The sequence below is a fragment of the Trachypithecus francoisi genome, unplaced genomic scaffold (genome assembly GCF_009764315.1).
Source record: "Trachypithecus francoisi isolate TF-2019V2 unplaced genomic scaffold, Tfra_2.0 Lachesis_group17, whole genome shotgun sequence".
Taxonomy (NCBI): Eukaryota; Metazoa; Chordata; class Mammalia; order Primates; family Cercopithecidae; genus Trachypithecus; species Trachypithecus francoisi.
The window spans coordinates 50,796,467-50,824,006 of record NW_022681462.1 but is presented as its reverse complement, the minus strand read 5'-3'; the positions used below and the strand labels follow the sequence as shown (position 1 = coordinate 50,824,006).

The window sequence follows — 27,540 nt, the reverse complement described above, 5'->3', positions numbered from 1 at the left end:
GATAAGGTGCTCCAGAGCCATGCCCTACAGGAAGCAGTTGAAATTCCAGGGCATGCTAAGCCTGGAAAATAAAGAGTTGTCAGGTGGAAGACGCAGTAGACTCGGTGTAGGTTGTTACAGAGAGAACTAGTACAGCTAATGGGTAGAAATTAGAAAAGTAATATTTAAGTTAAAAACAAGGACAAGCTTCCCAATGATAAGATCAGCTCTACCATGGAATGGCCAGCTTGGAAAAGGAGTTTGGAAAGGGAGTTTGGTGCCTCCTTAGGAATCCTGGCAAGGGATTCCTCCATTGTGGGGAAGGCCATGGTGGAAGATGTTTAAGATTCTCAAATACAGTAATTCTTTTTTAAAATGCCCAAATCCCTCTTCTCCACCATATCTCACCTTTCAGAATGTATTGTTTTACTGGATTTAGTTTCCAGTTGAGGAGGAAGGTTGCGGCTGGAGTGAGTAGCTGGCAGCTCACTGAGAATGGAGCTCTGAGAAGCTCTCACTCTTGGGCTCAGGCAAGGAAAAGAAAGTGCGGAAGGAGATTGAGAAGAAGTGGTCAGAGAGTCTGGCAGGGAAGCAGGAGCGAATCAGGGAGTGGAGGGCACAGAGGGAGGACCCGGCACGTCAGGAGACACAAAGCATCCAGGATGGGAAGGATGAGGGCAGCCTCTGGAGTTGAACAGGACAAGGTCAAGGCGATCTCAGTGAAAGAAATTCAGGGAGGGTGTTATGGTTGGGGAGGTGATTACCGTGGGCTGAGAATACACAGGAGCCATGGCTTCTCATGAGGTCAGAAAACTAGAAGACAGAAGATCGACCCAGTCGGAATAAGAGGAGGCCTGGTCTGAGCCGAGCTCAGACAGCAAAGCTCAGGAAGCCAGCCCCTGACCCTGGAGGGGCTTAGCTGACAGAGCTCATGGACCAGGAAACCAATTGCCAGATAATAAACCAGCAGCCCGGGAAGCTATGTTCCCCTCTGGAAAATAAAGCAGGCGGGCAAACTACTCTTTGAATGTACAGTGATTGAAAGTGTTGAAAATTCCAACTCCAAACAAATGGCTGACTCTGAAGGCACCATATGCAAAGCTCCGCTCGCTCGAATGGGCCGGCCAGAGGTTCCTTACAATAGTCAGCGGCCATCAGTCTCGCCTATTCACAGTCTCCATCATTCAGGCTATTGGGACATATGTAGGGTTTTTTTCTTCCCCTTAATTGGTAGGATTCAAAATGATCTGCAGCATAATGGGGCAAAACTACTGTAACTACCGGGCCATTTAAAGTTATTGGGTTCTGGTTGAATAGGCCAGTATTACTGTAAGTGCAGCTGCCGCTGTTATGCGCTATTAGAATGGAACACTTGTTCAAAAGCTTCAGCCCCCTCATTTCTTCTCTTACAATTGGAGCTGAGCTGGGCTGGGCCTCCCCCGCGCCTCACTTATGCACACTTTTTGCCCTGATTGCAGCTTGTCCCTTCCTTTTGTTTAGTTGATTTTCAATGTATTCAGGCCAGGAGGCCATTCTTTTTTTTTTATATTTTAAAAAAATGCATAAATACTATGAATTAAAAAAAAAAAAAAGTGTTCAAATGCTGTGAATACCAGGCACTGTCCTGATGTTTCTTCAGAATAAAGTTAAGTAGTAAGTAGTTGAAGAGAAATGCATACTTACATAACACATACAGACGTTCAAGATATCAAAAATGTTGGTTTTCATTTTTAGGTTTAAGAAGTTTGATCATAGATACTTACGGAAAATCCTCATCCGAAAGAACCTACCCAAATCAAGCATTGTTTCTTTGTACAAGAAGCTGGAAATGAAGCAAGCCATCGAGATGGTGGAGACTGGGATACTAAGCTCTACAGCTTTCTCCATACCCCATCAGTAAGTCATATCTGTTCTTTGTTCTAAACTTTCACTGTCAGAATTCCAAGGGGCACTGACTCATTGCCTCATTTCAAGGTACACGAGGAGTAAAGAGGCAGAAATATAAAGAAGAAATTATGTTTAAAATATGTAATCTAAGTCTTGGCATTTTTATGGCTTGGCCAAAGCTCAACGTATTTTACCTAGTTTCTGAAAATTACTTTCTAGCAAATGTCGCTTGCTTAGAGTTGTATGACATCTTTCTTTGGGAGGAAAGGGCAAGTGAATGTGTCAAATTGCAGCATATTCTACAGGACTGTCTCAGTGTGCTCCTGACATGACCCCTGTGCATGTGATTCTGTCCTTCCTACCACTGTTTCTTCCCATAAGCCATTTCTCTTCCTCTTTTACATGAGAGATGAGTTAACTTTCTGAGATGATAACTTGGATTTGGGAATGAGTGATGATAGCAGGAGGTGTGGTCATTGGTGGTCTATGTAAAGACAAAGTTGTGTTTGTAATTGCATCTGAGGCGAAGGTCTACATGAGATTGTGAAATTTGCCTTGAGTCTATGTGAGACCAGCTTGGAGTAGAAGCAGCGAGTGGCCTGGCTTCTTGAGGAACAGGGAGTTGTTGTGGAAGCAGGACATAGGGAGGGGTGATACTGGAATATAAACCCATCATTACAAGATGATTTTCTATGCAACGTGGTAGAGCCTCTGGTAGCCACTTGTCCCAAGGGCTGGCTAAATACTTCTTAAAACTATTTTAACTCTGAGATTTAATGAGAGCCCCTTCAATGTCAAAAGAATTCATTAATTTCCCAAAGATGCCCAGTTTTTCCTCCAAAAAATGATTTATAAATTGGGAAAATTAATCACAACATATATTTAGGATAAGGAACATGGGCCCCCTCCATCCTGTTGTCTTCAGCAGGTAAAAACACTTGATCATATGCTTCAATTATGTCTTTACATTTAAAAAGGCAGTTGGAAGAAGAGCTAAGAATAGGTAGCAATAAAATTGTCACTATTGCCTAAGTCTTATTTCTGAGATAACACCTTCATCCCTTGCCTGCTAATAAATCGGAAACACCCTTGCATTTCTTACATGGCCTGAGAAGAATCCTAACTAGCGTCCCTGAGGATATCTCAATATAATACAAAGCTTTCTGCCTTATTTCTTAGTGACTTTTCTTTGAGGGTTGCAGGGGGGAGTGTTGATTTGTTTTGATGCTGCCCATCACGTGGCTTTAAGGAAACTTCTGATATTAAAATGGAAAAGTGCTGACAAATATATATTGGCAATGCTCTGCTGCATCATAGTGGAGCCCCAGGCAAAGGAAACATCAGGCATATTGATCCTCTGTTATTTAAAATGTTGATATTATATTCATCAAGAATTTTTTGCATCGACCTTTATTTCTAAAAATATTGCATTTGAATCTGACTTACCTTAGTTACTGAGTTTTTTGGAACCTCCTTGCATTTGACACCTTTGATCCAATCCTGTCTGTTAGACACCTCCTATGTGCCAGGCACCATGAAGCGGACACAGGCTTTGCCCTCATGGACACCATACTCTGGTAGGGTCATGACATTAACAAAAAAGGCCACACAAACATAATCATAAAGAACAGAGAGCTATGCAAGTCTATGAGAGGTGCACCTCACCTGGACTCCTTGCCTTTGGCCTGCTCACTGAGGGATCAATGCTGATTAATGCAGTTTAGACTATTAGAAACTTCCTTAATTGCTTTGCTCACTTAAGTGAGCACTTGGTCTAGGAAGGTAGGGGTGCTTATCTCAAATGAGAATCAGTCTGCCAGGTGGCAAAGCATATTTTGAATTTTTGTATTACATTGCATCAGCCATAAGCATTTGCCTTAATTTCTGATCTCAAGGCAATCTTTAAACCATTTTATTTGGAGCAGGGCCTGCCAGTTGAGTTAATTATTTCTTTAGAAATGCATTTAAGATTAGTGAGAGAGCCTTATAGGTACGAGATAATTTTTTTTCCTCCTACACTCCAAGCAGGTAGTTAACTGGGGTGGGAGAGATTTTTTAAAGTTGATATTTAATACATATTTAGTATTTAAATTGCATTTATTTGATCTCATCAGAAATCTGTAGGACGTCAAGCAAAAAGGAATTCCTCTCCTGAGATCAAAGCAGCTAATTTCTTACAAAACAAACCTTCATACAATAATAGGAAAAAGAAGTGTGTACTCAGCTCGCTTTTTATTATTCTGTATGAGATGATAACAACAAAATGCACAGGTATTTTTTTCTTTAGAAGTTCAAGCAATTGTTCTACAAAAGGTTTAGATTTTCAAATTCTATGACCTTCAGAAGAACACTGCCACCATGGTTGTCTATTTGCACAGTTTGGATGATGTTGATTTTTTGGAATCCCATTGCTTTTACATACATTACCTTATTTGAAACTCAAAACAATCCTATGAATAGGTAGAAGATGCACTTTGATTACTATTTCAAATATGAAGCGGCTCATCTCACCAATGAGTGGTAAGCTGTTAGAAATTATCAGAGATAGAGACTCAAGCTGATTAAAAGCGTTGAAGCTTTAAACACTTTCGGATTAAAGTGATATTAAAATATTTATATATTTATAGGCATAACAAATGGCAACCATACAACTTCAAAATGTATTTTAAAATTCCCAAATAATTTTAATGTGTCCTTTGTTTTTTAAAGAAACCTAAAGTAACTTCATTGTAATCTAAGAATTTTCTAGTGGATCGCACACTGAGAGGTACAAATTCACATTTCCGCATTCTCACACAGAAGACTAGGATGCAGATTCTGAGGCCATTTTTCACTTCCACAATGGAACACTGTATTCTGAGGAGCAGCAGCATCTCAGCCACTCGTCACTCATTCCAAATGTTGTTCATCTTGGTGACCTCTGTAAAAACATGCAAAGCAGCTGCACACACAGTGCTGCTGGTGGGTGCCACTGTGTGCATCGCAGGCAAGTCTTCCTGTCCTCTGAGCCCACTTTTTCTAAAGACCTCACATCTTAGCGGCTTAAAAAAAAGATGTGTTCTTCTAAATAAATTAGCAAATCATATTTGATCTTTTGGAACTTCATACTATGATATGTGTATTCTACTAGATATTATAGTGGAAGTGAAGCCTCTTTTTACTTTATTATAGCAACTGATCAAAAGAGAAAAAGAATGAGGGAAGATTGAAGAGAGGTTGATTAATGAGAACAAATATACACTTAGATAGAAGAAATAAGCTCTGGTGGTTGACAGGACGGCAGGGTAACTATAGTTAACACTAACTGATGGTACCTTTCAAAATAGCTAGAAAAGAATGATTTGAATGGTTCTCATATAAAGAAAATATAAAAATGCAAGGTGATGGATATCTCAATTACCCTAATTTGATTATATGAATGTATCAAATTATCACATATACACTAAAACTATGTACGACTATTATGTTATCAATATGAAAGATGAGTAAGAAAAGTTATGAGAAATACGAACATTGTATTCAATATACTTAGGTTCAGATTTTTCCAGTTTGATTGAAATTATTGCAGAACTTTTATTTAAGGTGATGAAGATCTCCTTTATGGATAATGAATCAATGGTCCAGTGACAAGAGTCTTTTGGTTTATAATTTGACTTGATATAGAAATGATCACTCATTCAGTTTTTCTAAAGCTGTATCTCCTGTGCTTGTGCTGTGAGCATTTCAGGGACGATTTTGCTAATAGAAGCGGCATGAAGAAAACTCCAGGTATCACCTTGCCCAAGTGAGTCAATTCTATAGCTGTAGAATGATAGTTGCTATAATTCTATAGCTGCAGCTTCTCAATGTGACTCCATGATGGGAGATGCCTTTGGGATACCTGGAGTGCTCATTCCAGCCAGAGCTTGAATGGACTTTACCTAAGTTCATCCTCCCCAAAGTGGTCAATTACAAACTGGGAAGAGTGCCAAGTTAGATCTACTGCTATATCAAGTGTAATTTTACCATTTCCTTTATCAGTGGTTTCTCCTATTACGTTGTTTCATAATGAACACATAAATGGAACTATTGGACTAGCTGTTGTTTCTGCTTAGCAGTACATCACATTCACCACATTAAAGGAATGTGTTCAGATTGTGGAAGTGTGTGGGCATATCTAAATCAGAATAAATGTTATTTGAAGGACATTTAAACAGTTAGGTTGAAATGCCCTGATAATAATGTTAAGATCACCGAGGGTGGTAACTGTATATCATTAGAGGTGACATTTGCAGCTTTATGATATGGAAACTGATTTCAATCAGTTTGTGGAGAGGACATTAGTCAGTCTACAGATAGCATTGCTAAACAAAATCCAGGCTTGCTGTGATATTCAGTACCCAAGTCCTTTAAAATCTTTTATCAAATGTACATTACTTTTAAAATATCTTCACTATTAATGGCTGTATTGCTAGTAATGTTTTGAAAAATACTTAAAAGGTGGCCTGTATTAAAACTAATCATTACTCATGTCTGTGGCCAATTATCTTAAGAGCGTATGCAAGCAGATATCAAAGCCTTCAGTGCCCTTATGCATTCAAAATTCAAAAGAGTTGAGACCAGAAACAAACAAACAAACCCATTAGGGTTTATATCAAGGTGTTAAGGAAGGTGATAGTATTAAAAAGGGAGTTAATTATTTTTAGTTCTCTCTTTTTGGTTCTTAGGTTCCACATGGAATATATATTATTCATGTAATATAAAGTTTTTAAAAATGACTGCCACTAGATTGTAATCAAACACATTTGTCACATGAGAATTCTTCCCCTAGGATTGTCAGGACTTTATAATCCTCAGAGGACAATTGTGCATTGACTGCTAACCTGGGCACAGGCAAAACCTGGTTTTTAATCCCTTCCAGAGGTGGGAAGGGGTCACGGTGTACAATATCTCAGAGCTGGGCTGGCTCTCATGGTATAAATGGTCTAATTGCCCTTGTAAAATGTGATTCTGGTTTCTTCAATTATTTCTTAATCAAAGATAAAATCCCTACAGGTACAATTCCAATACAAATGTACTCATGAAACTAACATTTTGTTAGATAAATGCTAATCAAAATGTGGTTGTGTGTAGAAGGTATTAAATCTGAATTGTTTGCCACCCGTCCTCAGTGAGATAGGTAAGTACAAAACTAGCAAAGAGTTTGTCTTGGACGGAATCATTTTTTTCCGTTGCATTTAATAGTAAAATATTTGGATTGCATGGTATGGTATCATTTTCTAACAATTGATTTTTATTTTATTGTACAAATATTCCAGTTCCTAACAGATTTGTGGGGGGGGAAACTTGTTACCACTTTAGATCTTTTTTAAAAAATGGGTTGGAATAATTACCACATATAAGCTATAGGCAAAGGACCAGTATTTTCAAAACCTGAAGTCAAGACACATGTTCTGACATTTCAAATCAACTTACTAGAACAACAGGAAAAATTATATGTAGGATTCTGGAGCTTAGGATTCCCCTCAGTACAGAGCAAGGCCCACTGATATTTTTGTGGCATCTCTTGCCAAATGAAAGAATAATGTTTGTCTCTTCTCCAATAACGATTCCAGGGCCCAGAGGATACAAGGAATCAAAAGACTTTCCCCTGAAGATGTGGAGTCCATAAGGGACATTCTGACATCCAACATGTACCAAGTTCGGCAAAGGGTATGTATGAGCCACCTGTGTTGTCCCCATTGTCTGTCCTTGAACACAGTCCTTCAGGAGTCCCCTGATGTTCCCGTCACCCTCTGTAAGGTGAACTCTTGCTGAATAGTTTCTCTCTGCTTAGTTTGGAGAATAGAAAGTTAATTGTCATGTTTCTGCTGCAAAATTGGCACCTGTGGCATAAAAAGAAGTGCAAATCTAGTTACCGTCTCTAGGGGGCAGGCTGCCCTAGCCCTGCAGCCTGGTGCTTTCCAGAACTAGCAGGTCTCTCTGCAAAGAAGCTCATCCACCACACCACAGAACAAATATGGCACCAGGATGTTGATCACAGTGCACTTGTCCCAATTGTATTGACTACAATAAGAAAGTTGAGATCGTTTAGGTTCCAATATTGAAACTATAATTTATAATGAATAAATGCCTGAATGAAAGGAGACATCTTATTTCTCTATTTTGGAACTAGGTATGAAATCTCTACTAGTCCTTGGGAACTGGTCCAAAGTGCATACTAAGAAGATTTCTGAGGGCAGTGAATGAATCTTTCTGAAACTTTGACTTAGTTAAATAACATTCCATCTAACTAGTCATCTAACGAAGTCATATAATGAGAAGTTTTTATAGTTTGAGGATTTGATCGTCCATCCTAATCCTAATACTTGGGTGTGATTAGAAATGAATTCATTTTGAGGGCCTTTAGTTTTGTGACTGTGTCCTTGATCATAGTCGTAATGAAACTAAAACAAAATCACCTAGACAAAGCTCCTCATTTTCAAAGGGAAGATGCTGAGGTCAGTGGAGTTAGTTATCTGACTTGTTCAAGGTTACAAAACAAATCCAGGTTAAGAACGCAGGTCTTCTACCCACCCACCCAGTGCTCTTTTCATGACTCTGGACTTACGTAATCCAATGAAAGTGAATGTTTTCTGGTCTCCTGTTTCAACTCAAAGGTCAGTGATTAAGAGGAATGTGTCAGTGAAAGGCTCTGCAGCAGCTGGAGGAATACAGGTCAGCACTAATGATAGTGTGCTTAGAGTAAATTCCAAGGCTTTCAAATCATTCCAAGTGAAACTGTTTCAGTAAGACTATCACATCCTGCCTTAGATAAATAATAGATAACAACTTCCTGGTTTGAAGAATGTGGCTAGCTTAGTGAGAGCTGGAGTCCAGAGAGTACCTGTTACTCAGCCTTTTCCCTATGTGGATGAAGATCAAGTTTAGGGAAAGGTCTGGAAATGGAGATGAAGATCCTCGGACTCTAATCCAGTCTAAAATAAGGTCAACTGCTCATCCTTTCTTTTCTTCGTTGGATGCAGTTTCCAAGATAGCCTCCTTTCATCTCTTTTAATAAGTATCCTATGCATTCTGCTTTCCAGAGTTCTGCTTTCTAAGATATACAGCACCTCCCTTCCTCATTGCCCTCAAATTAAAGCACAAAGGCCTCTTTCCATTTAAGAATTTTATTGCTGACGACCGTGGGAGCCAAATAGGGAGAACGCAATTGATAAAGAGAGGGCAGTTACAAGCCTATGAAGTGACTTTTTGACTCTACTTTGCTTACTCCATAAGTCAAACTCACCAGTCCTACCCATTCCCGTTTCCTCTCCTTACTCAGCTTTACAAAGGTCATGAGAATTCTGTCTTCCACCATGGTCCTCTTGATCTCTTGAAGGAAAAGTCTACCTGAAAATGCAACTCAGGACAATTATACATTTACTCTGTTTCTAGCAGACAATCTACATTTTTGAGGAATGTCACAAAGGGTGTACATGAACCATCCTGCACTCTGTAGCCTGGATAATAGATGCAGGCCTGGTAGCCAGGGCATTTCTCACTGTTCACATCTTGAAAGAGGCCATCTTGGGCATCGGGATTTACCTCAGAGCAGGACCAGGATGAATGCAGAGTTTGACTCTGGGCGACCCTAATGCAGAGTTGATCCAAAACTGAGCTGGCCCTGCTAGGTCTGTTGCTCCTAGGAGGACTCCAGCCAATTCTGTTTGAAGTTCTTCGACTCAGTAAACCCAGGACAGAATCTTCATGGGTGGAAAACTTTAAGGACTCACCTCTGGGGGTTCCTGGTAGGACAACCACAGAGGAAGCTCTCTGAAACCCAGTGGGGATGGAGGTTGAGAAACACTATGACTACACTTACAAGAGAAGAAACTGGCTTCAGCCCAGACCCCCAGGATAGGTCACAGATTGATGGGTGGTTCCTGAGTAGCCTGGATAATCAGATTACTCTCAGAATTTCTACATGCTTTCAAAGGAAGAGAACAATTTCAGTTTCCTTCAGCAAATAGTTAATGCACATCTAGAATGTGCTGGGCATCAGGAACACTGCACTGAATAAGACAAAGTTCCCTCTCCTTTAGGACTCAAGGTCCAGTGGAAGTACAAGCTCCACTGTAACACAGAAATGGAGGGAGAGGAGGGATGAAACTTGCATGCACATTATATGCATAGAGGCTTCTATGCTCCCTGCAGAGAGGCAAAATAGAGAAGCACGTGGGTCATGGGAGGTTATGGGAGATGAAATAGGAAGCTAACTGCCCAAGTGTTCCTTAAAAAGTACAACCTCCTCCCAAGTCTAGGTGTAGGAAATCATAGTAGCAATACATTGTATGTATACAAACACACACGTACACACCCACACACTGCATTCAGTTTTGCATGATTTTAAAATTGATAAACAATTGTAAAAGTTTGTCTATATTCCTAATTCTTGTTTTACTTTTCACGATCGTGTCATGTGACCATTTTTAATATTTCAATGTATAAAATGCACATAGGTTGAGGTGTATCATTACTAATGATAGAGAAGAATTCATATTTCAAACTGTTTTCAAAATTCAACTTTTTGGGGAAATTTCTTGTCAGATCTGTTAATTTGCCAAAAGTGGATGATAAAGAGCTCCCATTGGGAGAAGGAGAAAGTTGGATTTACCCTTCCCTCATTGTTCCCTTGGCCTTCAGTTTATGCCTTCTTTTCTTTTCCCTTGGAGACAGGTGTCACTGTCACTCTGTCACCCAGGCTAGAGTGCGGTGGCACGATCACGGCTCACTGTGGCTTTGACCTCCTACACTGAAGCGATTCTCCCACCTCAGCTTCGTGAGTAGCTAGGATGGCAGGTTCACACCACCACACCCAGCTATTTTTTTTTTTTTTTTTTGTATTTTTTGTAGAGACAGGGTTTAGTTACATTGCCCAGGTCAGTCTCAAGCTACTGGGCTCAGTGATCCACATGTCTTGGCCTCCTGAAGTGCTAGGATTACAAGTGTGAGCCACCTTCGCAGTCCAGTTTACACCTTTGCAACACTTTTTAAATACAATTATCTATTTTGTGAGGGTTACTTTAGTTAATAGCAAATGGAAACCACACATCTACTTAACTGGATGCACACACACTGAAACACAATGAACTGCAAGCTGGTGAAACCTATGAGGATGCCATTGTGAATCCCTTGTTGACTTGACCATCTCATGTATGGACTGAGTGAGGGCCTGTTATACATTCATACATTGAGTACTAATAGAACTTAATATGCTTTGTATTTGTTTGGATAAAAATCAATAGAAATAGAAGTATCAGTATTTTCTTTCTCACCCTGTGGGGCATCTTGTGGCACTTTTTGAAGTGTGTGCACCCACCTAAAAAACACATGGCCTGAGAAATGCAGCCTCTACTCCTTGGCAGGCTACCAGTGGCCTGATCCCAGCCCCTCCATGCCCCTCCAGTCTCACCTCTCACACACTTTGAATGAAGCACCCCATTCTTTCGTGGTAACAGACTCATTCCTGGCTCTTTTCCAGCACATCCTCTAACTGTCCTCTCACCTCCAAGGTGGTTACCAGCTGATGTCTTAGCTCATGTGTGTTCTCTTCCTGGAATTTATTCCCAGGATAACACTCACTCATCTTTCAACACTTATCTCAGCACACTGAACCTTTCCCATCCAAGACTGGATGAAGTGCCTTTTGCCTGTACTCCACGACCCCCTGATGATCCCAGAATCTTATCACTTACCTGCACGCATAGCATCTTATCCCTATTGGTTTGACTTCTCCAGGAAACTGTAAGCCTTTGGAAGACTGTAGCTCTAATTTACTCACTTATTTAATCCTGTGCCTTCCACAGCACCTGACGGCACATAGAGCATTTTCTCTATTGAAGTGGAACTGACTATCCCTATCACAGCATCCGTCACTTGGGAGGGAGAGCCCCTGTGGTCCCGATCCTGTCATCTACCAGGACTTTGTGGTTTATCAGTGCATACAGTGTGTCACCTACTGACCCCTGGCAAACTGGGCATTTGCTGGTGGGCCTTTAGTGAGCACCAAGAAGGAGAAGAAATTTCAGTTAAGCATTTTGCAAACATTTGTCTGAGGACTGACTAATGTTGGCCTAGGGTCCATGACAAGTTTCCACTGGTCTGGGGTAAAGGACAAGGAAGACATTCTCATAAAGCTAAATTGATTCAATTTGAAGGACTATTTTTTTTTTTTAATCTCAAATTATGCTCTTCTTGTGACTTTGGTTAAGAGACTTTCTTTCTGAATTGATGATAATGGTTGATAGAAATTATGTGTGTGTGTGTGTGTGTGTGTGTGTGCGTGCATGTGTAGGTATCCTTAATTGGCAAAATTAAAAAACAACAGCCCTATGGAAATTCCCAAAGTAGTTTAGTTTTGATATTTTCCTTTCTTATTAAATTCACTGGCCTGGCATCAAAAACATGACCTGGAAAGGAAAGTGTATGTATGGGGCAGGCCGAGTCTGTGGGTAACTAAGGGAAGGACCACTGTAAGGATTAGAGCAGAAGGCAGAGGCTCCAGCCACAGCTCTGCCCTGAGAGCAGTGACCTGGGGTCACAGACTTTTCCTCCTAGGACTGAAACTTGCTCATTCGTAATCAAGGCAAATGCTTAGCTGACCTCCAAGGTGCTCACCTGTTCTGTTGGTCTTAGGTTCCTGATGTTTCCATGGCTTCCTTGGCTGAAAGTTGTATAAAGGAGTCCTTACGTATTTGACATTCCATTTTCTCTGCAGACCCTGTCCTACAACAAATATAACCTCAAACCCCAAACAAGTGAGAAGCAGGCTAAAGAGATTCTGATCCGCCGCCAGAACACCTTAAGGGAGAGCATGAGGAAAGGCCACAGCCTGCCCTGGGGAAAGCCGGTACATTGGGGCTGGGGACTGGGACATTCCTTCAGTCTGCAAGTGTTTGTTACCTGCTGAGCCTGTTCCTGTACAGGATCTCACATGCATGACCATCAATATTTACACAAACAAAACCCCACCTTGTTACCTGAGGGATACTAAGGCAAGAGTGCAGGACACCAGAGCAACGTTTTTCTCTGGGTTCAGGGCCTTAGGGACTGAAGGCATCTGCCCATAGAGTGCTGCCCTCCAGGGTGGGTCAAGGACTGCAATGCACTTGATGTGCTGTGAGTCCAGACCCAGACCTTATGGTGACCAGGTACTGACCATGCCCTTCAGTCCTCATGGTCAGTACCTGGTCACCATGGGGTCTGGGTCTGGACCAGGCCATCTGACCCCAGGATGCTTACTTCTCTCCCCAAAAGGTATAGGAAGGGATTGGTTGTTACCAAGACTCCTGGGCTCACCTTCACATCAGCCACTGTGTTCCTGCACTCTTCCCATTGAGGCCATAACAAACCAGTCTTACCTGCAGTTTGTATGGAGGCTGGGTGAGAAGCAGGCCCTAAGCTCAAACCTATCCTCAGAGGGGATATGGGAGTAACTTTGAAAGGTTGCTAATGGTCTATTTTGTCATGAGAGGGAAAGGAAATACATATTGGAGACTGGTGTGGTCTGCTTTCTCAAAACAAAAAAATTAAAAGCCAGTAATCCAAACAAGATGCCACAGAACAGGTCTGTGTTCCTCCCTTTATTTTATTTTATTACTTTTGAGATGGAGTCTCGTTCTGTCACCCAGACTGGAGTGCAGTGGGTGGTGTGATCTCAGCTCACTACAACCTCTGCCTCCTGGGTTCATGCGATTCTCCTGCCTCAGCCTCCTGAGTAGCTGGGATTACAGGTGCCCGTGACCATGCCCTGCTAATTTTTGTATTTTTAGTAGAGACAAGGTTTCACCATGTTGGCCAGGCTGGTCTTGAATTCTTGACCTCAGGTGATCCGCTCACCTTTGCCTCCCAAAGTGCTGGGATTAGAGGCGTAAGCCAAAGTGTCTGGCCCTTCCCTTTATTTGCCGTGTGAAGCTCTGAATTGAGGCAGCTTATTCTGCTTTTTCTTTCTACTTGCTACCCACAGGCTGGCACCAAGAATGTCCGCTACCTCTCCTTCCCCTACGGGAATCCTCAGTCTGCGGGAAGAGACACAACGGCTGCTGAGTTCTCAGGTGAGCTGCATGCCTGGCTTCTCTGCTGCTTTTCTGTAAAGGGTCAGATGGTAAATATCTGTGGGTGTGGAACAAGAGGCAACATTAAGAACATTATGTAGGTTACTTATACGATAAGGAAAAGAAGAAAACAACTTCTTTTATAGATGAAACTCGTAACTTTGTTTATGAACACTGAAATTTGAATTTCATACAATTTTCACTTTTCATGAAATATTATCTTCTCTTAATTTTTTCAGCCCCTTAAAAATGTACTACCCATTTGTAGCTGACAGGCCATACACAAAGAGGAAGTAGGCCAGACAGAGCCCAAGGGTCATAATTTGATCACATCTTGAAGAAATGTGAAAGGGGTGTTTTGCTGAAGTTCTAATATTTACCCGCTGTTTAAATATGAGCAGAATTCTCCAAACCTGGTTTAATTTCACTAAAATGATTTCACCAGACTTACTGATTAAATGTTTTCCACTTAATATTTAATTAAGTGGAATTCTTAGAATTATTGAAACTTTATTATTCTAATAAAAGCAAAGTTACTATTTTTATGTGTGTATAAAATGATTTGCTATTAGCAAAAGGTAACATAATATGTGTAACATGCCATGTTATCTATTTTTATTTTCCTAATTTTTAAGTGTTAAAATCACGTTGGAAATTCAAGTAAACTAAACATAGGATTTTAGTATTTAATCTTTAAGGAGTAGATGTAATTACCTCAAAATGAAACTTTTTTTCTGATTTAAAAACTTTTTCTTCTGAAAAAATTTTTCTGATACAAAATTAAAATCATTCAGTAGAGAAAAGCATGAAAAAGAAAGTTAGAAGCACTTGCAACCTCAATGCCAAGGTATAATCACCATAGAATGTTTTGGTGAACATCCTTCTAGAATTCTTCCTATACCTGCCTGACCCCACACTACTCATACTGACACCTCCCCCCACAAAAAAAATCACAGAAACATTGCATCATATTATACACAAAAATCAAAGTATAGTCATTGTTTTGCAATTTTTATAAATTGCCTAGTTCACTGAACACATGTTGTACATAGGTTTCCATACCAATAGATGTGGATCTAATACTCATTTTTAATGAGTTAATAAGAATTACATGCATGTGCCAAAGCTTATTAAGCTAATTCCTAATTAATACTTAAGGTATTATCAACTTTTAATAAATATAAACAACGATATATAATAAGGACTCTGGACCACTTGTGATTGGTATTTTCACAAATAAGCAATTATTCCCTTAGTATATTTTCCTGGAAGGAAAATTTTGAGGTCAAATTCATATAGATTTAAATTTTTACAGATATTGTCAAAACACCATCACAAAAGATTATGTCACTAATTTGCCCTCACAACAACAGTCTGTAAGAATGATCTTTTCCTAATACCACTGGGCTGTTGTCAAACTTTTGAGTAATCTGTGATATGATAGCATAAAATTTATATGCCAGATATAATTGATATGAATCTCTTTGATTTTTAGTGAAGTTGAACATCTTTCACATTTTGGAAGCGATATTTCTTGGGGTGAAGTTTTCTGTTTCTGCCTTTGCTCATTTTTTGTTTTGTTTTGTTTTGTTTTGTTTTGTTTCTATTTGGTTGTTGATTTTCTTGAGATGAATTTGAAGAACCTATATAACAAGGGTTCCTCATCCATTTTCTCTCCTCTATGATGCCAATGATTTATTTTTTTGAGGCCAGTCTCTCTCTGTCACCCTGGCTGGAGTGCAGTGGAACACTCTCGGCTCACTGCAACCTCTGCCTCTCGAGTTCAAGTGATACTCCCCCCTCAGCCTCCCGAGTAGCTGGGATTACAGGCATGTGCCACCACACCTGGCCAATTTTTGTATTTTCAGTAGAGATGGGGTTTCACCATGTTGGCCAGGCTAGTCTTGAACTCCTGACCTCAGGTGATCTCCCCGCCTTGGCCTCCCAAAGTGCTGGGATTACAGGCATGAGCTACCGAGCCTGGTCAATAGTTTAATTTTTAAAAATAATCTTCCTGGTACAAATAACCTGGCACCAGTTTTTTTTTATTTGAGTGAGAAAACAAGAAAGTGTCACTGTTATTTTTTTTTTATTTAAATTTTTTTAGAAAAAATTTAAAAAAAGGGACAGCATCTCTCTGTGTTGCCCAGGCTGATCTCTAACTCCTGGGCACAAGGGATCCTCCTGCCTCGCCCCCTAACATGCTAGGATTACAGGTGTAAGCCACCATGCCCAGACGACAGTTATTTCTTAAGAGACGAGCATCAATACCGCATGACTATGGTAGCAGGAGATGACCACGGAGCAGCCTCATTTGAGCACTAATAAACAAATCTTAAATAAGCATTAGAAACAAAATACAGCAGAACATTAAAAGTACAATACACCTTGCAAAGTGGGTTTATTCCAGAATTTGAGAGTTGTTTAACATTTGGAAACATACATACATGATTCATTAGATAATAAACAGGTCACAGGATCCTAGCCTTTTAATAGATGTCCTCACTAAAGGATATCTCAGTCACACTTTCAGTCAAAGCCATAAAATGCCAGGAAAAAAATAGGGTCTATATGAAGGAAAAATAAAATTCTACTTCTCCACACTGTCATTTCTGGTCTATGAAGAGGATAATATTGGTTCCCTCCATATGCAATTGTATTGTCCTGATGCAAAGCCAGTCTCATACATGCAGGGTACACATATGAACAGGTACATAAAGCTGCTAGAACAGAGCCTGGAACCAAGTAGATGTGCAAGAAATATTAGTCGTTATTACTATTACTACTTAGGGACTTAAGGAAGCCTTGACTTGGGTAAATACAGATGTTCTTGGAAAGAAAGACAATGGTTCACAATGTCGGTTCTACATGAATTAATTCAGACTTGGAATGAACTGTTAGTCCCAATGATTTCTTTTCTTTTACATATACTCGATTGGTTCTAAGCTTCAACTAGGTGAATAAAGAGAGTGGTTAAACTAGAAATCTGAGGGAAAAGTAATGAAATAGCACTTATGTTAGCAGTTTTCTTTAATAAGTTTTAAAGATGGGAAATCGGTGCTCTGCAATACGTTATGGGTCATATTCTGTAGGATTTTATATACTTGTTCTTATTTGTCATGGAAACTTATGCCTGTATATGCAGACTCATTTCTGGCTTGCTTGGAATTAACTCTACTGTGAATAATTTGTAATTTCTATGGTTATGATTTATGAAAAAGAATAAACCATGATATATTTAAAAAGGATTATAATAATGATGAGGATAAGGCTGAGATAGTCCTCAATGTGTAGCCAAGCACAATTGATCACTGGAATCCTTCTCTCCAAACCCGAAGTCTTTCTGCACCAGGAGAATGGCTGGAGGGGATCTAGGGGAGACAGTGGAGACTCTTGTTCTGCAGGCAAGCAGTCCCTGGCTAACCCGCCTGAAACTTGGAGAATGCTTCCCTTCCTAGCTCTCCCCTTGCCCTCCAGGGTCAGGAGTTTTCTTGTTCTGGATGTCTTGGAGCTCCATGCTGGTTTGGAGGACTTCACATGCTCTTTCGGGGCTCTTTTGCCTTTAGGGCTCACTTGGTGTTATAAGTAGAGAGGTCTTGCCTGGAAACCCCTTAAATGACGAGGCTGCTTAGAATCCATGTGCATCGAGGCAGATGAGAAAGCTCTGGAGATGAATGGTGGCGATGATAACACAACAATGTGAATGCACTTCATGCAATGAACTATACACTTATTTACAGTTAGACAAAAAATGGTTAAAATGGTCAATTTTGTGTTATATATATTTTACCACAAGTTAAAAAAATATGGAGGTGGGGAGGGTTGCACTCCAGGTTTGGGTGTCTGAACAGTGTATCCTGCATCAGGTAGTTCATCCTCTGTGTGTTGGGGCTCACCCTGCGCTGAGCAGAAGTACCTTCCTTATTTCTCCTTTCACGCCAGGGTGCCCATGTCCAGAAGTTCAGGCTGTCGGTCAGGTGGGAGGTAAAAGAACAGATACTCAGATTTTGTTGACAAAGTATTCACTGCTCTGCTTGGAACTGCACTGCCTGGGTGCCCATGTGGAGGAGAGTTATGCAAAAAGGACGAAACACAGTCCTCACTCTTCCTTTTTCTACCTTCTGCTTTCCAGCCAACTTCTTCCTTCAATTTTGGGCAGCTCTAAGCTGAGTGAAACTTTGCAAGTCACACACCCACGCCTCTTCCTAGAGCTTGCAGTCCACTGTAAAATAACCCAGAGGGTGGTTGGGAAACCGAAACCACGACTAAGGTCGGTCTACTGATGGGGCGCTCAACAGGAAAGGTTGGAGTGAGAGAACAGGGTTTGGGGGCAGAAGCCTCCAGGCCATTGTTTCCTTAGCTAGTGCTTCAAGCACCAAGGATCCAGAGGGACTGGTCCCAGGCCTTGTCACAGAGCACACATTAAAGGAAAGTCATGGAAAGCAATGGACAGATATATTAATTAATGTCTTCTTTATTGAAAGAAGTTGGTCTCCCTTGCCCAATTTCCAAGTTACCTTCTTAGTATAATTGGGTCACATTTTAGAGAAACATTATTGAATAGAATATTTTCAGATTTTCAGGGGTCCCACATTCCAAATACATTTTTTCAAGTGTAAATCTTTGGGCACATTCATTCTAGACGTGGAGTTTTTGTTTTGTTTCTTAGGAGGAAGAATGAGAGAAGGAACACGGCTTTCAGATTTAAATATAAATGTCTGAAAATACCTAAGTTCTTAGGAGAATTTTTAAAGGGAAAATAAATTTATGAGGCTAAGACTTTGAGGAAATGAGAGTAAATGAGATATGTGAGAAATATTCCTTTAAAGATGCGTGCACATTGAACTGGGGACAAGGCAATGTCCTAGGCACGGGTTAGGGGTCTGGAAGAGAATCCAAGAGGGGACATTGCATACACAGCTGCTGGCTTCCCTTGCCCTCCCTCTTACAGGTGGATGCACCAAGGAGACAGCAAGGAGACCTGATGGTAAGAAGTGGATTCGAAGCTGGGCAGGCTCTGCTCAAACTCTGGTCTCATATTCACCAGCTTGTGATATTGAGCATTGCTTAACCTTGTGAAACCTCAGCCACTTTACCTGTGAGATTCATAACTTTACTCACCCGGAAGGGCTGCTATGAGGATTCAATGGCATGATATATGTAAAAGGATGAGCACAGTGACAGGCATATAGTAAATTATCAGGGAAGGGAAGTTCCCATCAAGTGCCAGTCACAGTCTGTTACCTGCTTACTCCTCTGAAAGGAGGGCATCCGGTCACACCCTGGTCTCTGCTGTGGCTCCCTCCTATCCCCCTTTCTCCAGGATTGACTTTTTCTGTATCAAAGGATTGGAATTCAGATGTAATGCTTTCTGGTAACCACTGATTAAAAAGCAAACCAAGACAAAAGCAACCACTTTCAGATGGCTGCACCACATAACCTTCTGTGTAGCGTTGGCTTTGGACAAGACCAAGCATCTTTGTGTCCCATGGTTTATGTCTATGGCCAACTGATCTGATTCTGTAAAAAGACACGACCTTACTTGCCTGGGGAGACTGGCTTGATACACCATTTTTCATGCATTTCTATTTATTTATGACACTGCACTTACAGCTTCTGTCCTCCCATCTGCTTCGGGCAGTGTCCTCGAGAAGGAAAAATTGTGCTGATAAGAAAGTTGAGTGTAGAGTTGAAACCTCAGGCAAGGCTTTGCTTCACTCTGACTTCCTGCCATGTGGATATTAAGCCTTACCTCTGATCTTAAGTCTTGTTCTTTCCCCTTCTTGCCATGATGTTTTCCTAGATGATGACAGCAGTGATCCAGGATCCCCATCCATCATGTTCAGCGCACTCTCTCGGACAGGGTTGCTTCAGAAGCAAGAAGCACAAGAAATAATCCCGATGAAGAGCCTACACAGAGGAAGGAAGGCATTCAACTCTGGTTATCAAAGAAACACAAGCCAAGAAGAGTACTTGGGTGGAGTAAGGAGGGTGGCTTTAAGGCCCAAACCTCTGTTTCATGCAGTGGATGAGGAGGGTAAGTCCGGAGGGGAGAGTGAGGGCAAGGCCTCTTTGGTCGAGGTTCAGTCGAGGTGGACAGCTGACCGTGGACACGGCAGGGACCATAACAGGTCCCACAGTCCTTTGCTCCAAAAAAAATAGTGTTATTGTCCACAAGATTGTTTTGGTGTTTCTCAAGAGTCTGTCTTCCTGTGACTGTGAAAGAAGGATTTCTGGAATTCAGAGTAGAGCTATTGAGTTTGCCATTTTGAAGCTGTTAGACATCGATCTATAAGCAGCAGGAAGATTTTTTCCAAGGACTGGGAGCAAACTTGCAGGCTCTTCCATGTTCTTAGTGTGGGATACCTTTAGATGAATTCCTTGTGAGTGAGAGAAGTTAATCACCCCAGGAATTAGACACTAAGAATTCCTAAGAACTTTCTATCATGAGCATCGAATCCAAGCCATATATTGAAATACAAATGGGATTGGTCAGTAATTCACATTGCCAATATGCATATGCAACTTATAATCCAATTAGAACTAGAAGAGGCTTTGAAGTCACCTGACTCAGCCCCCTGTGTTTACAGAAAAGGACATGTAGTTCCTGTGAACCATGGTGAGTTTATAGTCGGATTGCCCTCCCTCCAAAATGAAACTGATTTGATTTTGATTTCATATTCAATATGCAATAATTATGTTTTATCAGAGATAAAATTTATTATGAATTTGCTTTATTTAGTCAGTAGCAATGATAGATGTGATACACACTAGAGGATTAATCTGTGAACAGTGGGGTTACGGTCTATTTCATAATTGGAATATTTATTTTAAAAATGAACATTAGAAACAAAACAGCCATAAACGGAGTGTAATAGCAATGACATTAACAACACGTATTTATTAGGGGTGCATTTGTAGGGTGTGACATTTTACCCTAGGGTATAAAACTATTTTTCAATTTCATTTTCCATCCCCATTATCTCTGAATTTGACCTTGAATCTCACACTCCAGCTCTTCAATTTTACTCACTTTTTGTCTTCTCTTCCACCTTCCCTCTCTTCTGGCCACCAGTACGTTAACAAACATTTATCAAGCATTGTTATTGGGTCAAATGACTAACGCAACTAACCAAATACCCTTTTGCCATCACTGTTTTTGGCATCTCTACCATCCTCAGCTGATTTAATCTTATATGTCTTTAAAGGCCATGACCAAGGGCATCCTGCTCCCTAGACCAGCCTTTACCTTCTCCCTTGGTGCCCTACATCCCTTTGGATGTGCTATATACCTTCTCTGTGAATTATGTCTATGCATACACACGTCAGTCTGTTTTGGTGGTCAGTGGGCTGTAGGACAGGGAGGACAGTTTGTTCATTTTAAATTTTATCCATTTATCTATTGTGTTTTTTATCTCACCCCTTTACCTATTTTGTAATTTTTGGCTTTTTTTTTCATCTTTTTCTGTTATCAGTTATCACAGTGCCTTGTGCATGGTAGATTATAAATGTTAAACTGACAATAGCGTTTTAGAGCTGTAATGGGCGTTTGAAAAGGTGTCATCAGGCATTTTTATTTTGTAGATGATAAAAATGAGGTCTTGAGATGCTCTCTGATGCCAACTCAGAGTTTGTTTTTCCTTGAAGGATGCTTGCTTGTCCTCTAATATAACCCGTGGATGCTAGTTACTGAAGACATGTGCTTTCTCCTGAATGTATCTTTTTTTTATGACTTGAACTCATTTTCCTGCTGCAGTGGTAGAAAGGCCATCAAAGAAGCCCATTTGTCTTCCTCCTTCTGAACCTGAAATATAAAGTTGCTTCTAAATTGTCTAAATATCTTGATTTTAATAAAAATTACATGCTATGAAATAACAGTAATCAGCCTAAAGGGACAGGAGCACACATAAAACTCAGGAATCTTTGGTTTTGTCCTCGGTTTTTTGTTTGTTTGTTTGTTTTTTGTTTTGTTTTGTTTTTTTGTCACCCAGACTGGAGTGCAGTGGCATGATCTTTGCTCATTGCAACCCCTGCCTTCCGGGTTCCAGCAATCCTCCTGCCTCAGCCTTCCAAGTAGCTGGGACTACAGGTGCGCACCACCACATCTGGCTAATTTTGGTATTTTTAGTAGAGACAGGGTTTCGCCATGTTGGCCAGGCTTGTCTCCAACTCCTGACCTCAAGTGATCTGCCTACCTTGGCCTCCCAAAGTGCTGGGATTACAGGCATAAGCCCCTGCACCCAGCCAGATTTTGTTCTCTTTGTTTAAAGAAACAAGCAATCAACAACAAAAGAAAAAAACTGTGCTCCATGAAAGAAAGGCAGTGGGCCATTATCCTTAAACCATAGATGGAGATACAGCAGCAGAGAGAAGTCATCAGAATTCACCTTTCCAGTGCCATTAAGGAAACGAACTCTTGAGACCTGAAATGTCCCCACACCCCTTACTGGACTCTATCCATACAACAACAAGATATCCATTGCGAAGGCCCCTTTCCGGAGCAGCCGGCAAGGTCTAAGAATCAGTGGACTCTATCTAAACTCTCCTGTTTTACTCTGAGACGCTGGTGCCATTAAGGTGAGGCGTGGTATGACTTAGTAGAGTAGAACATTACCCTTTAGTTGGTAGAGGTCATAATGGAGTTGTTTTCCCCAAGGACATGTGTTCATCTAGACAGATAGGCATGGCTGTTCAAGCTTGGAGAGAGGCCCTGAAGCTACTTCTTAAAACTCGTGGCAGGTTGAAGGCCCCAGTGATGCTGTGGTGCTGGTGGCTCTGTCAGATATGGAGGGCTCACGGCCAAAATGGTCTCTGTATTTCATCATCCACTAATGTCTGAAAATGCAGTGTGATTTGATCTTCCCTCCACACCCTCTGGAAGGGCAGTGCACTTTGGAGATTGGTTGAGGGTACAGCAGCTAGCCCAGGAATGCTCTGGTTAGCAATTTCACATGATGAGTTTTTCCAAGAGGCACCCAGCAATGCAGCAGAGGGGATATTCTCTTGAGTGTCAAGGACAGCCTGGTGCTTCTTCCCTACTTCCCGCTGAAAGGAAATTAAATTGCATTAAGTTTCCTATTTTGAGCCTGGCTTCTGGTCCACTAAACAGTCAACATTCTCTGCCAATGGGCCCAAAGAATTTGTCCTTTTATTCAACCTAAAAAAAAAAAAAAAAAAAAAAAAAAAAAAAAAAAGCACAACACACACAATCCTAATTTTCCTCTAAGAGTTTTTGTTTTTGTTTTGTTTGTTGTTAACTTTCTAAAACCTAGTTATATTATTAGCCTGAAGGGTCTTGGGTTTCAGTGAATTTCTGAAGTTGAGTAAAGTATCATTTCTTTTTTTTTTTTTGCTATATAGTAGGCTTCCACTTTAAAGATTTTCCACACATTTATGGTGTTTGGGATATGGTAAATGTTCTCATTCGTCCTCCTCAAGCCTGACATGATGCCATGGGCACCTCTCCTGTCTTTAACCTACCTGCTAAAACAGAAACATTGGCCTATAAGGGAATCCGCTATGACAAAGTAGAGAATGAGATTCTGGACACTTTATTATATGTCCTTTATTCTTTTCTTTCTCTCACAAAGTCTCTATACTGTGCTTCTCTGAGAAAGTTGAAGGGTCATGGGAGGCAGAGCTGGAATTACTAGCCGAGTTTCATGATAAAATTACTTTTCCTGTATAAGAGGTGACTACTAAGGCAGAATTCAAGTCTTCAGTCTGGAATGTTGATTTCAATTTGCAGAGAAGCCCGGTGAATATGGCTTCACCTGTCAAGATGCCTGACACTATGATCATTCCGATTTTCAATAGCATAGTTATTTCAAAGCCCAGGCTATGAAATCAGACCACTTGTAGCTGAGAGACTTTGGGGAAGTTAATTATCATACTTAAGCTGAAATTTATCAATGGATAAAATAGGGTAGTAATTTTATCTACCTCATGGAATGATTGTGAGGATTAAATGAGATAATACATGTAAAATTCTCAGCTTAGATTTTTTTTTTTTAATAGAAGAGTTTGATCACTATTAGCTATAATTATTTAGGCTAAAATACATATGCTTATGAAGGAGGACATACATTGTTTTAATTATGTGAACTGAGACTGAGACTTCTGAAAGCTAGCTAGATTGGCAGAAGAGAGGATATTTGAGGGAGCAAGGGAGAAGATGTGACAGAAATAGAGAACATCGCCACCTTGATCCCAGCTCTACCTGGACACATTTCTACCCAGCCTCCATCAATCAAGAGCAGACCAAAGATGGGACCTGAATATGGAGTCACGTCTTTCGACCAAAACACAACTTCATCTTGATTGTTTTTAGGTCATTACCTCAAATATCAGCAATATTGCTTTTTTGTTTGCTGGCTTGCTTTTCGTGTAGATACCCTGGTGTACAGTTCTAATCTTGATTCACTCCCAGAGAGACCATGGCGTTGCTTCTGTATACTGTGATGGGCACACAGTGAGGAAAAAGGAAACCTCTTTGTTGAGAAATAACTCAATGGAGTTTAATTCCCCAGTTTGGAATTTCATTTCTATAAGAGACCTTCCCTCCAAAAAAGTGATTCTTTTAACTTGTGAATATTAACTAAAGAGATAAGTGTTTAAGCACTTTTAGTATGGAACAAAATAGTTTCTGGTACATTTCATAATGTTGCAAAATTAGGCAAAGTAAAATTTTCTTAATAAATGAAGTCAATGAGTGTGTTGATGTTGTTTAAGGTTTTTGCGAGTCGATTTTATCCACAAATAAAACAGGTGGTTTCTTGTAGTTTTAAATTGTTTTTGTTTTAATTATTTTTCTGGCTAAACTCTGTCAAGTATCTCATTTCTAATTCCTCCTGAGAAAACCCAGCAGTGCAGACAGAACGCTTCCTTTCAGGACATCAGTCACTGTTAATTGCTAATGGGGCCATAAGCTAAGGGGAATAAAAGAGATGCCTGCATCAGTGCTAGCCACTGCTCTGATTAGCAAGTGATGTGCCCTTTCATCTGTGCACAATAATTGATTTAATAAATTCTTTTTCTTTCTGAGGCTCTAATGAGCTTCCAAGCCAGGGGTACCCAAGTAAGTATGGCAGGTTAGAAACACAATTTCCTTTGCCTAGTCTTCTTCAAGTTGGGGTTTACTCAACAAATTAACTAAAAACCATGTTGTGGACTGAACCAAAACTATTTCCTTAATAATATAGATCTCAAATTGAAATAGGTGGTCCTAAAATCAAGGTATTTACTCTGTGTTCTAAGAAACCAATCTTGAATGGAGTAGTGATAGCCAACATTTTTAGAGTGCTTACCATGTGCCAGGCACTATTAAAATGCTTTACATACTAGTTTCAGTACATCTGAAATGAAGGGAAATGAGTTTAGAGAGATTAAGTAACAGGTCCAAGGTCTCCCTAATTTTAAGGAAGACCTTAGACAACAGATCTGTCTTGGCTCATAAACACTGACCTAATTTCCTCCTTGAGCAGAATTGGGAATTTAATAAGTGACTCAGATCTACACAAAATTCTTTCTTGCTTGGGAAAGATCCAATAGGAAAAAACAGAGAAGCTCCATCTTGCCAAAAAAGAACTTTGCTTTAAAGTGGACATGTAAATACATTGGAAACTGTTGTCGTTTTGAAAATTTGTTTTTATGAACTTAATGAATGATGTAAAAATTAGATGATAAGCAAGATTGCTAATTTGAGTCATTATGTTTTTGTTTTTGAGGACTCATAAAATGTTCTGGTCTGATTTTAAACTGAGTTTCTTTTTGAATTTCAATTATACATTGTTTCACTTTTTCATGGTTCCCAAATGAGTCCCTGGCCAGACAATGTCCACAGTTCTCGGCAACGTTGAAACATGACCTAGGTTGTTTATTTAGAATGGACACATAAACCGACATTTCCACTGAAGAAAATGGGAGAGGATAAGGAGAATGACTTCAACTATTGAAGCATTCATATAATATTTGCAAAATAACTTATATTTTTGGCAAGTACTTTGTCAATAATTGAACATACGCTATATGCTCATAATTTTACTAAGTACTCTATATATACACTTTAAAAATTTAATTCTCATAGCAACCTTATAGAGTAGTTATTATGTTTATTCTCCCCTGTACAGAGGAGAAAACTGAGTCTCAGCTAAGTTAACACAAAGGACATACAGCTAGTAAGTGGCAGTATCATTTAGAGCCGTCTGTCTCCAATGTCACTAACTCTGCTAAGCTGTAGTTACCCTCATAACTGTTCTAGAGAACACACTGAAAAAAAAAAAGAATATGCTTTTTGCCACCATCCTTTGAATTTTAAAGGTTACTTTACCAAACCAGATAAAATTTAGGTCTTGTTTAACTGCTGCTGCCACAGCTCCAAGGTTCCTTTCCATTTTACTTGATGCTGAAGTGCTAATTCATGCTCAGAGAGGCTGTGACGAAATCACTCATTCAGGAGTTTGCGTCTTTGGACAAATATAGTGAAGTGAGGCTATGAATTATGCTTGAATTAAATTATTTTTATTCAGCATTTTTGTTTTCATTGGATTTTATCTTTGAACTAGTGAAAACACTAGCAATTGAGTCAGTTAGAAACTCTTAAAATAAGGGGTCGCTTATCACCATGGCCCTGAGCCAGTCTAAAAGGAAGGAAGGACCCATCGTGTTTCATTTATTTTGTTTTCTTACAGCAACTTTTCTGGGTAACTAAGAGTGAGTGAAACTCCGACCCTGGTTTCACTGGTGTACTATTTCACCCGCGAAGGCGGCCCTTGTTTTGATTTCATGCTTGTCCTGGACCTGGTTCAGGAGGCAGCTCTATTATCTAACCGTGCCATCTTTAAAAGGGGTCATGTAGATGAGGGGGAGGAGGGGGGCGGTGGGAGGATATCACTAAAGTTCTAAATGGAGAAGTTAAAAAAACAACCAATCAGAAAGGAGGATAAATGTTCTGTCCTCCAAAAAAGGCTATTCTTAAAAGGAGAAGAGAAAAGGACAGGTCCTCACCCAAGGACACGCCCATGGAAAGTCACACAGAGCCGGGCAGTACAGACCAGTCCAACACTGGGTTTAGCAAACAATGCTTGCCCTACCCCACCCACATCCCTGGAGCTGAATTTCAAGTTCTGATTTTAGACAATACAGCTGGAATGTCTGCACTTTCACTTCACAACACATGCAGTTGCCGGCAGCTCTCTGGTAAAAAGAAAAAAATTTGGACAAATATTAAAAGAATGAAAATGAAAATTTGAAAAGTAAACTATGTCTATGGTGAATTTGGGCAATTAAATTCTTCCAGGCAGAATGAACAGAAAATAAGACATTTTGGGGTACCTCACAAGAGGTTTAGTTGCATAATGACTTGAGGAAGGAGGGTGAATTTATTGGAGGAGAAAAGGTACTATCATGATTAAATCACAACACTAAGCCTTTCTTGGTATTTAAGGGAGGCTCAGGAAACTTCCATACACAGGAAGATAATTTTACGTTTGATAAATTATTTGCAAGGCTTAGAGTCCTGTCCAGTGTTCTGTATAAGACTATAAATGCTTTGGATGCCAGACATAAAGAAAGCTCTGGGAAAATGTTGCTGCATTCATGT

The 27,540-nt window shown here is 40.2% G+C and overlaps 1 protein-coding gene across 1 annotated transcript in view; it reads left to right on the top strand.

The window, feature by feature from the left end:
• Positions 1 to 21,907, top strand: part of SLC9A4 (solute carrier family 9 member A4) — a 59,432-nt gene extending 37,525 nt beyond the window's left edge. The window contains exons 8-12 of the mRNA XM_033175597.1: positions 1,714 to 1,875; positions 7,461 to 7,557; positions 12,605 to 12,736; positions 13,853 to 13,940; positions 19,744 to 21,907. Coding sequence (XP_033031488.1) covers positions 1,714 to 1,875; positions 7,461 to 7,557; positions 12,605 to 12,736; positions 13,853 to 13,940; positions 19,744 to 20,102 — 838 coding nt within the window. The 3' untranslated portion in view covers positions 20,103 to 21,907. The remainder of the gene's footprint in view (positions 1 to 1,713; positions 1,876 to 7,460; positions 7,558 to 12,604; positions 12,737 to 13,852; positions 13,941 to 19,743) is intronic.
• Positions 21,908 to 27,540: the final 5,633 nt, after the last annotated feature.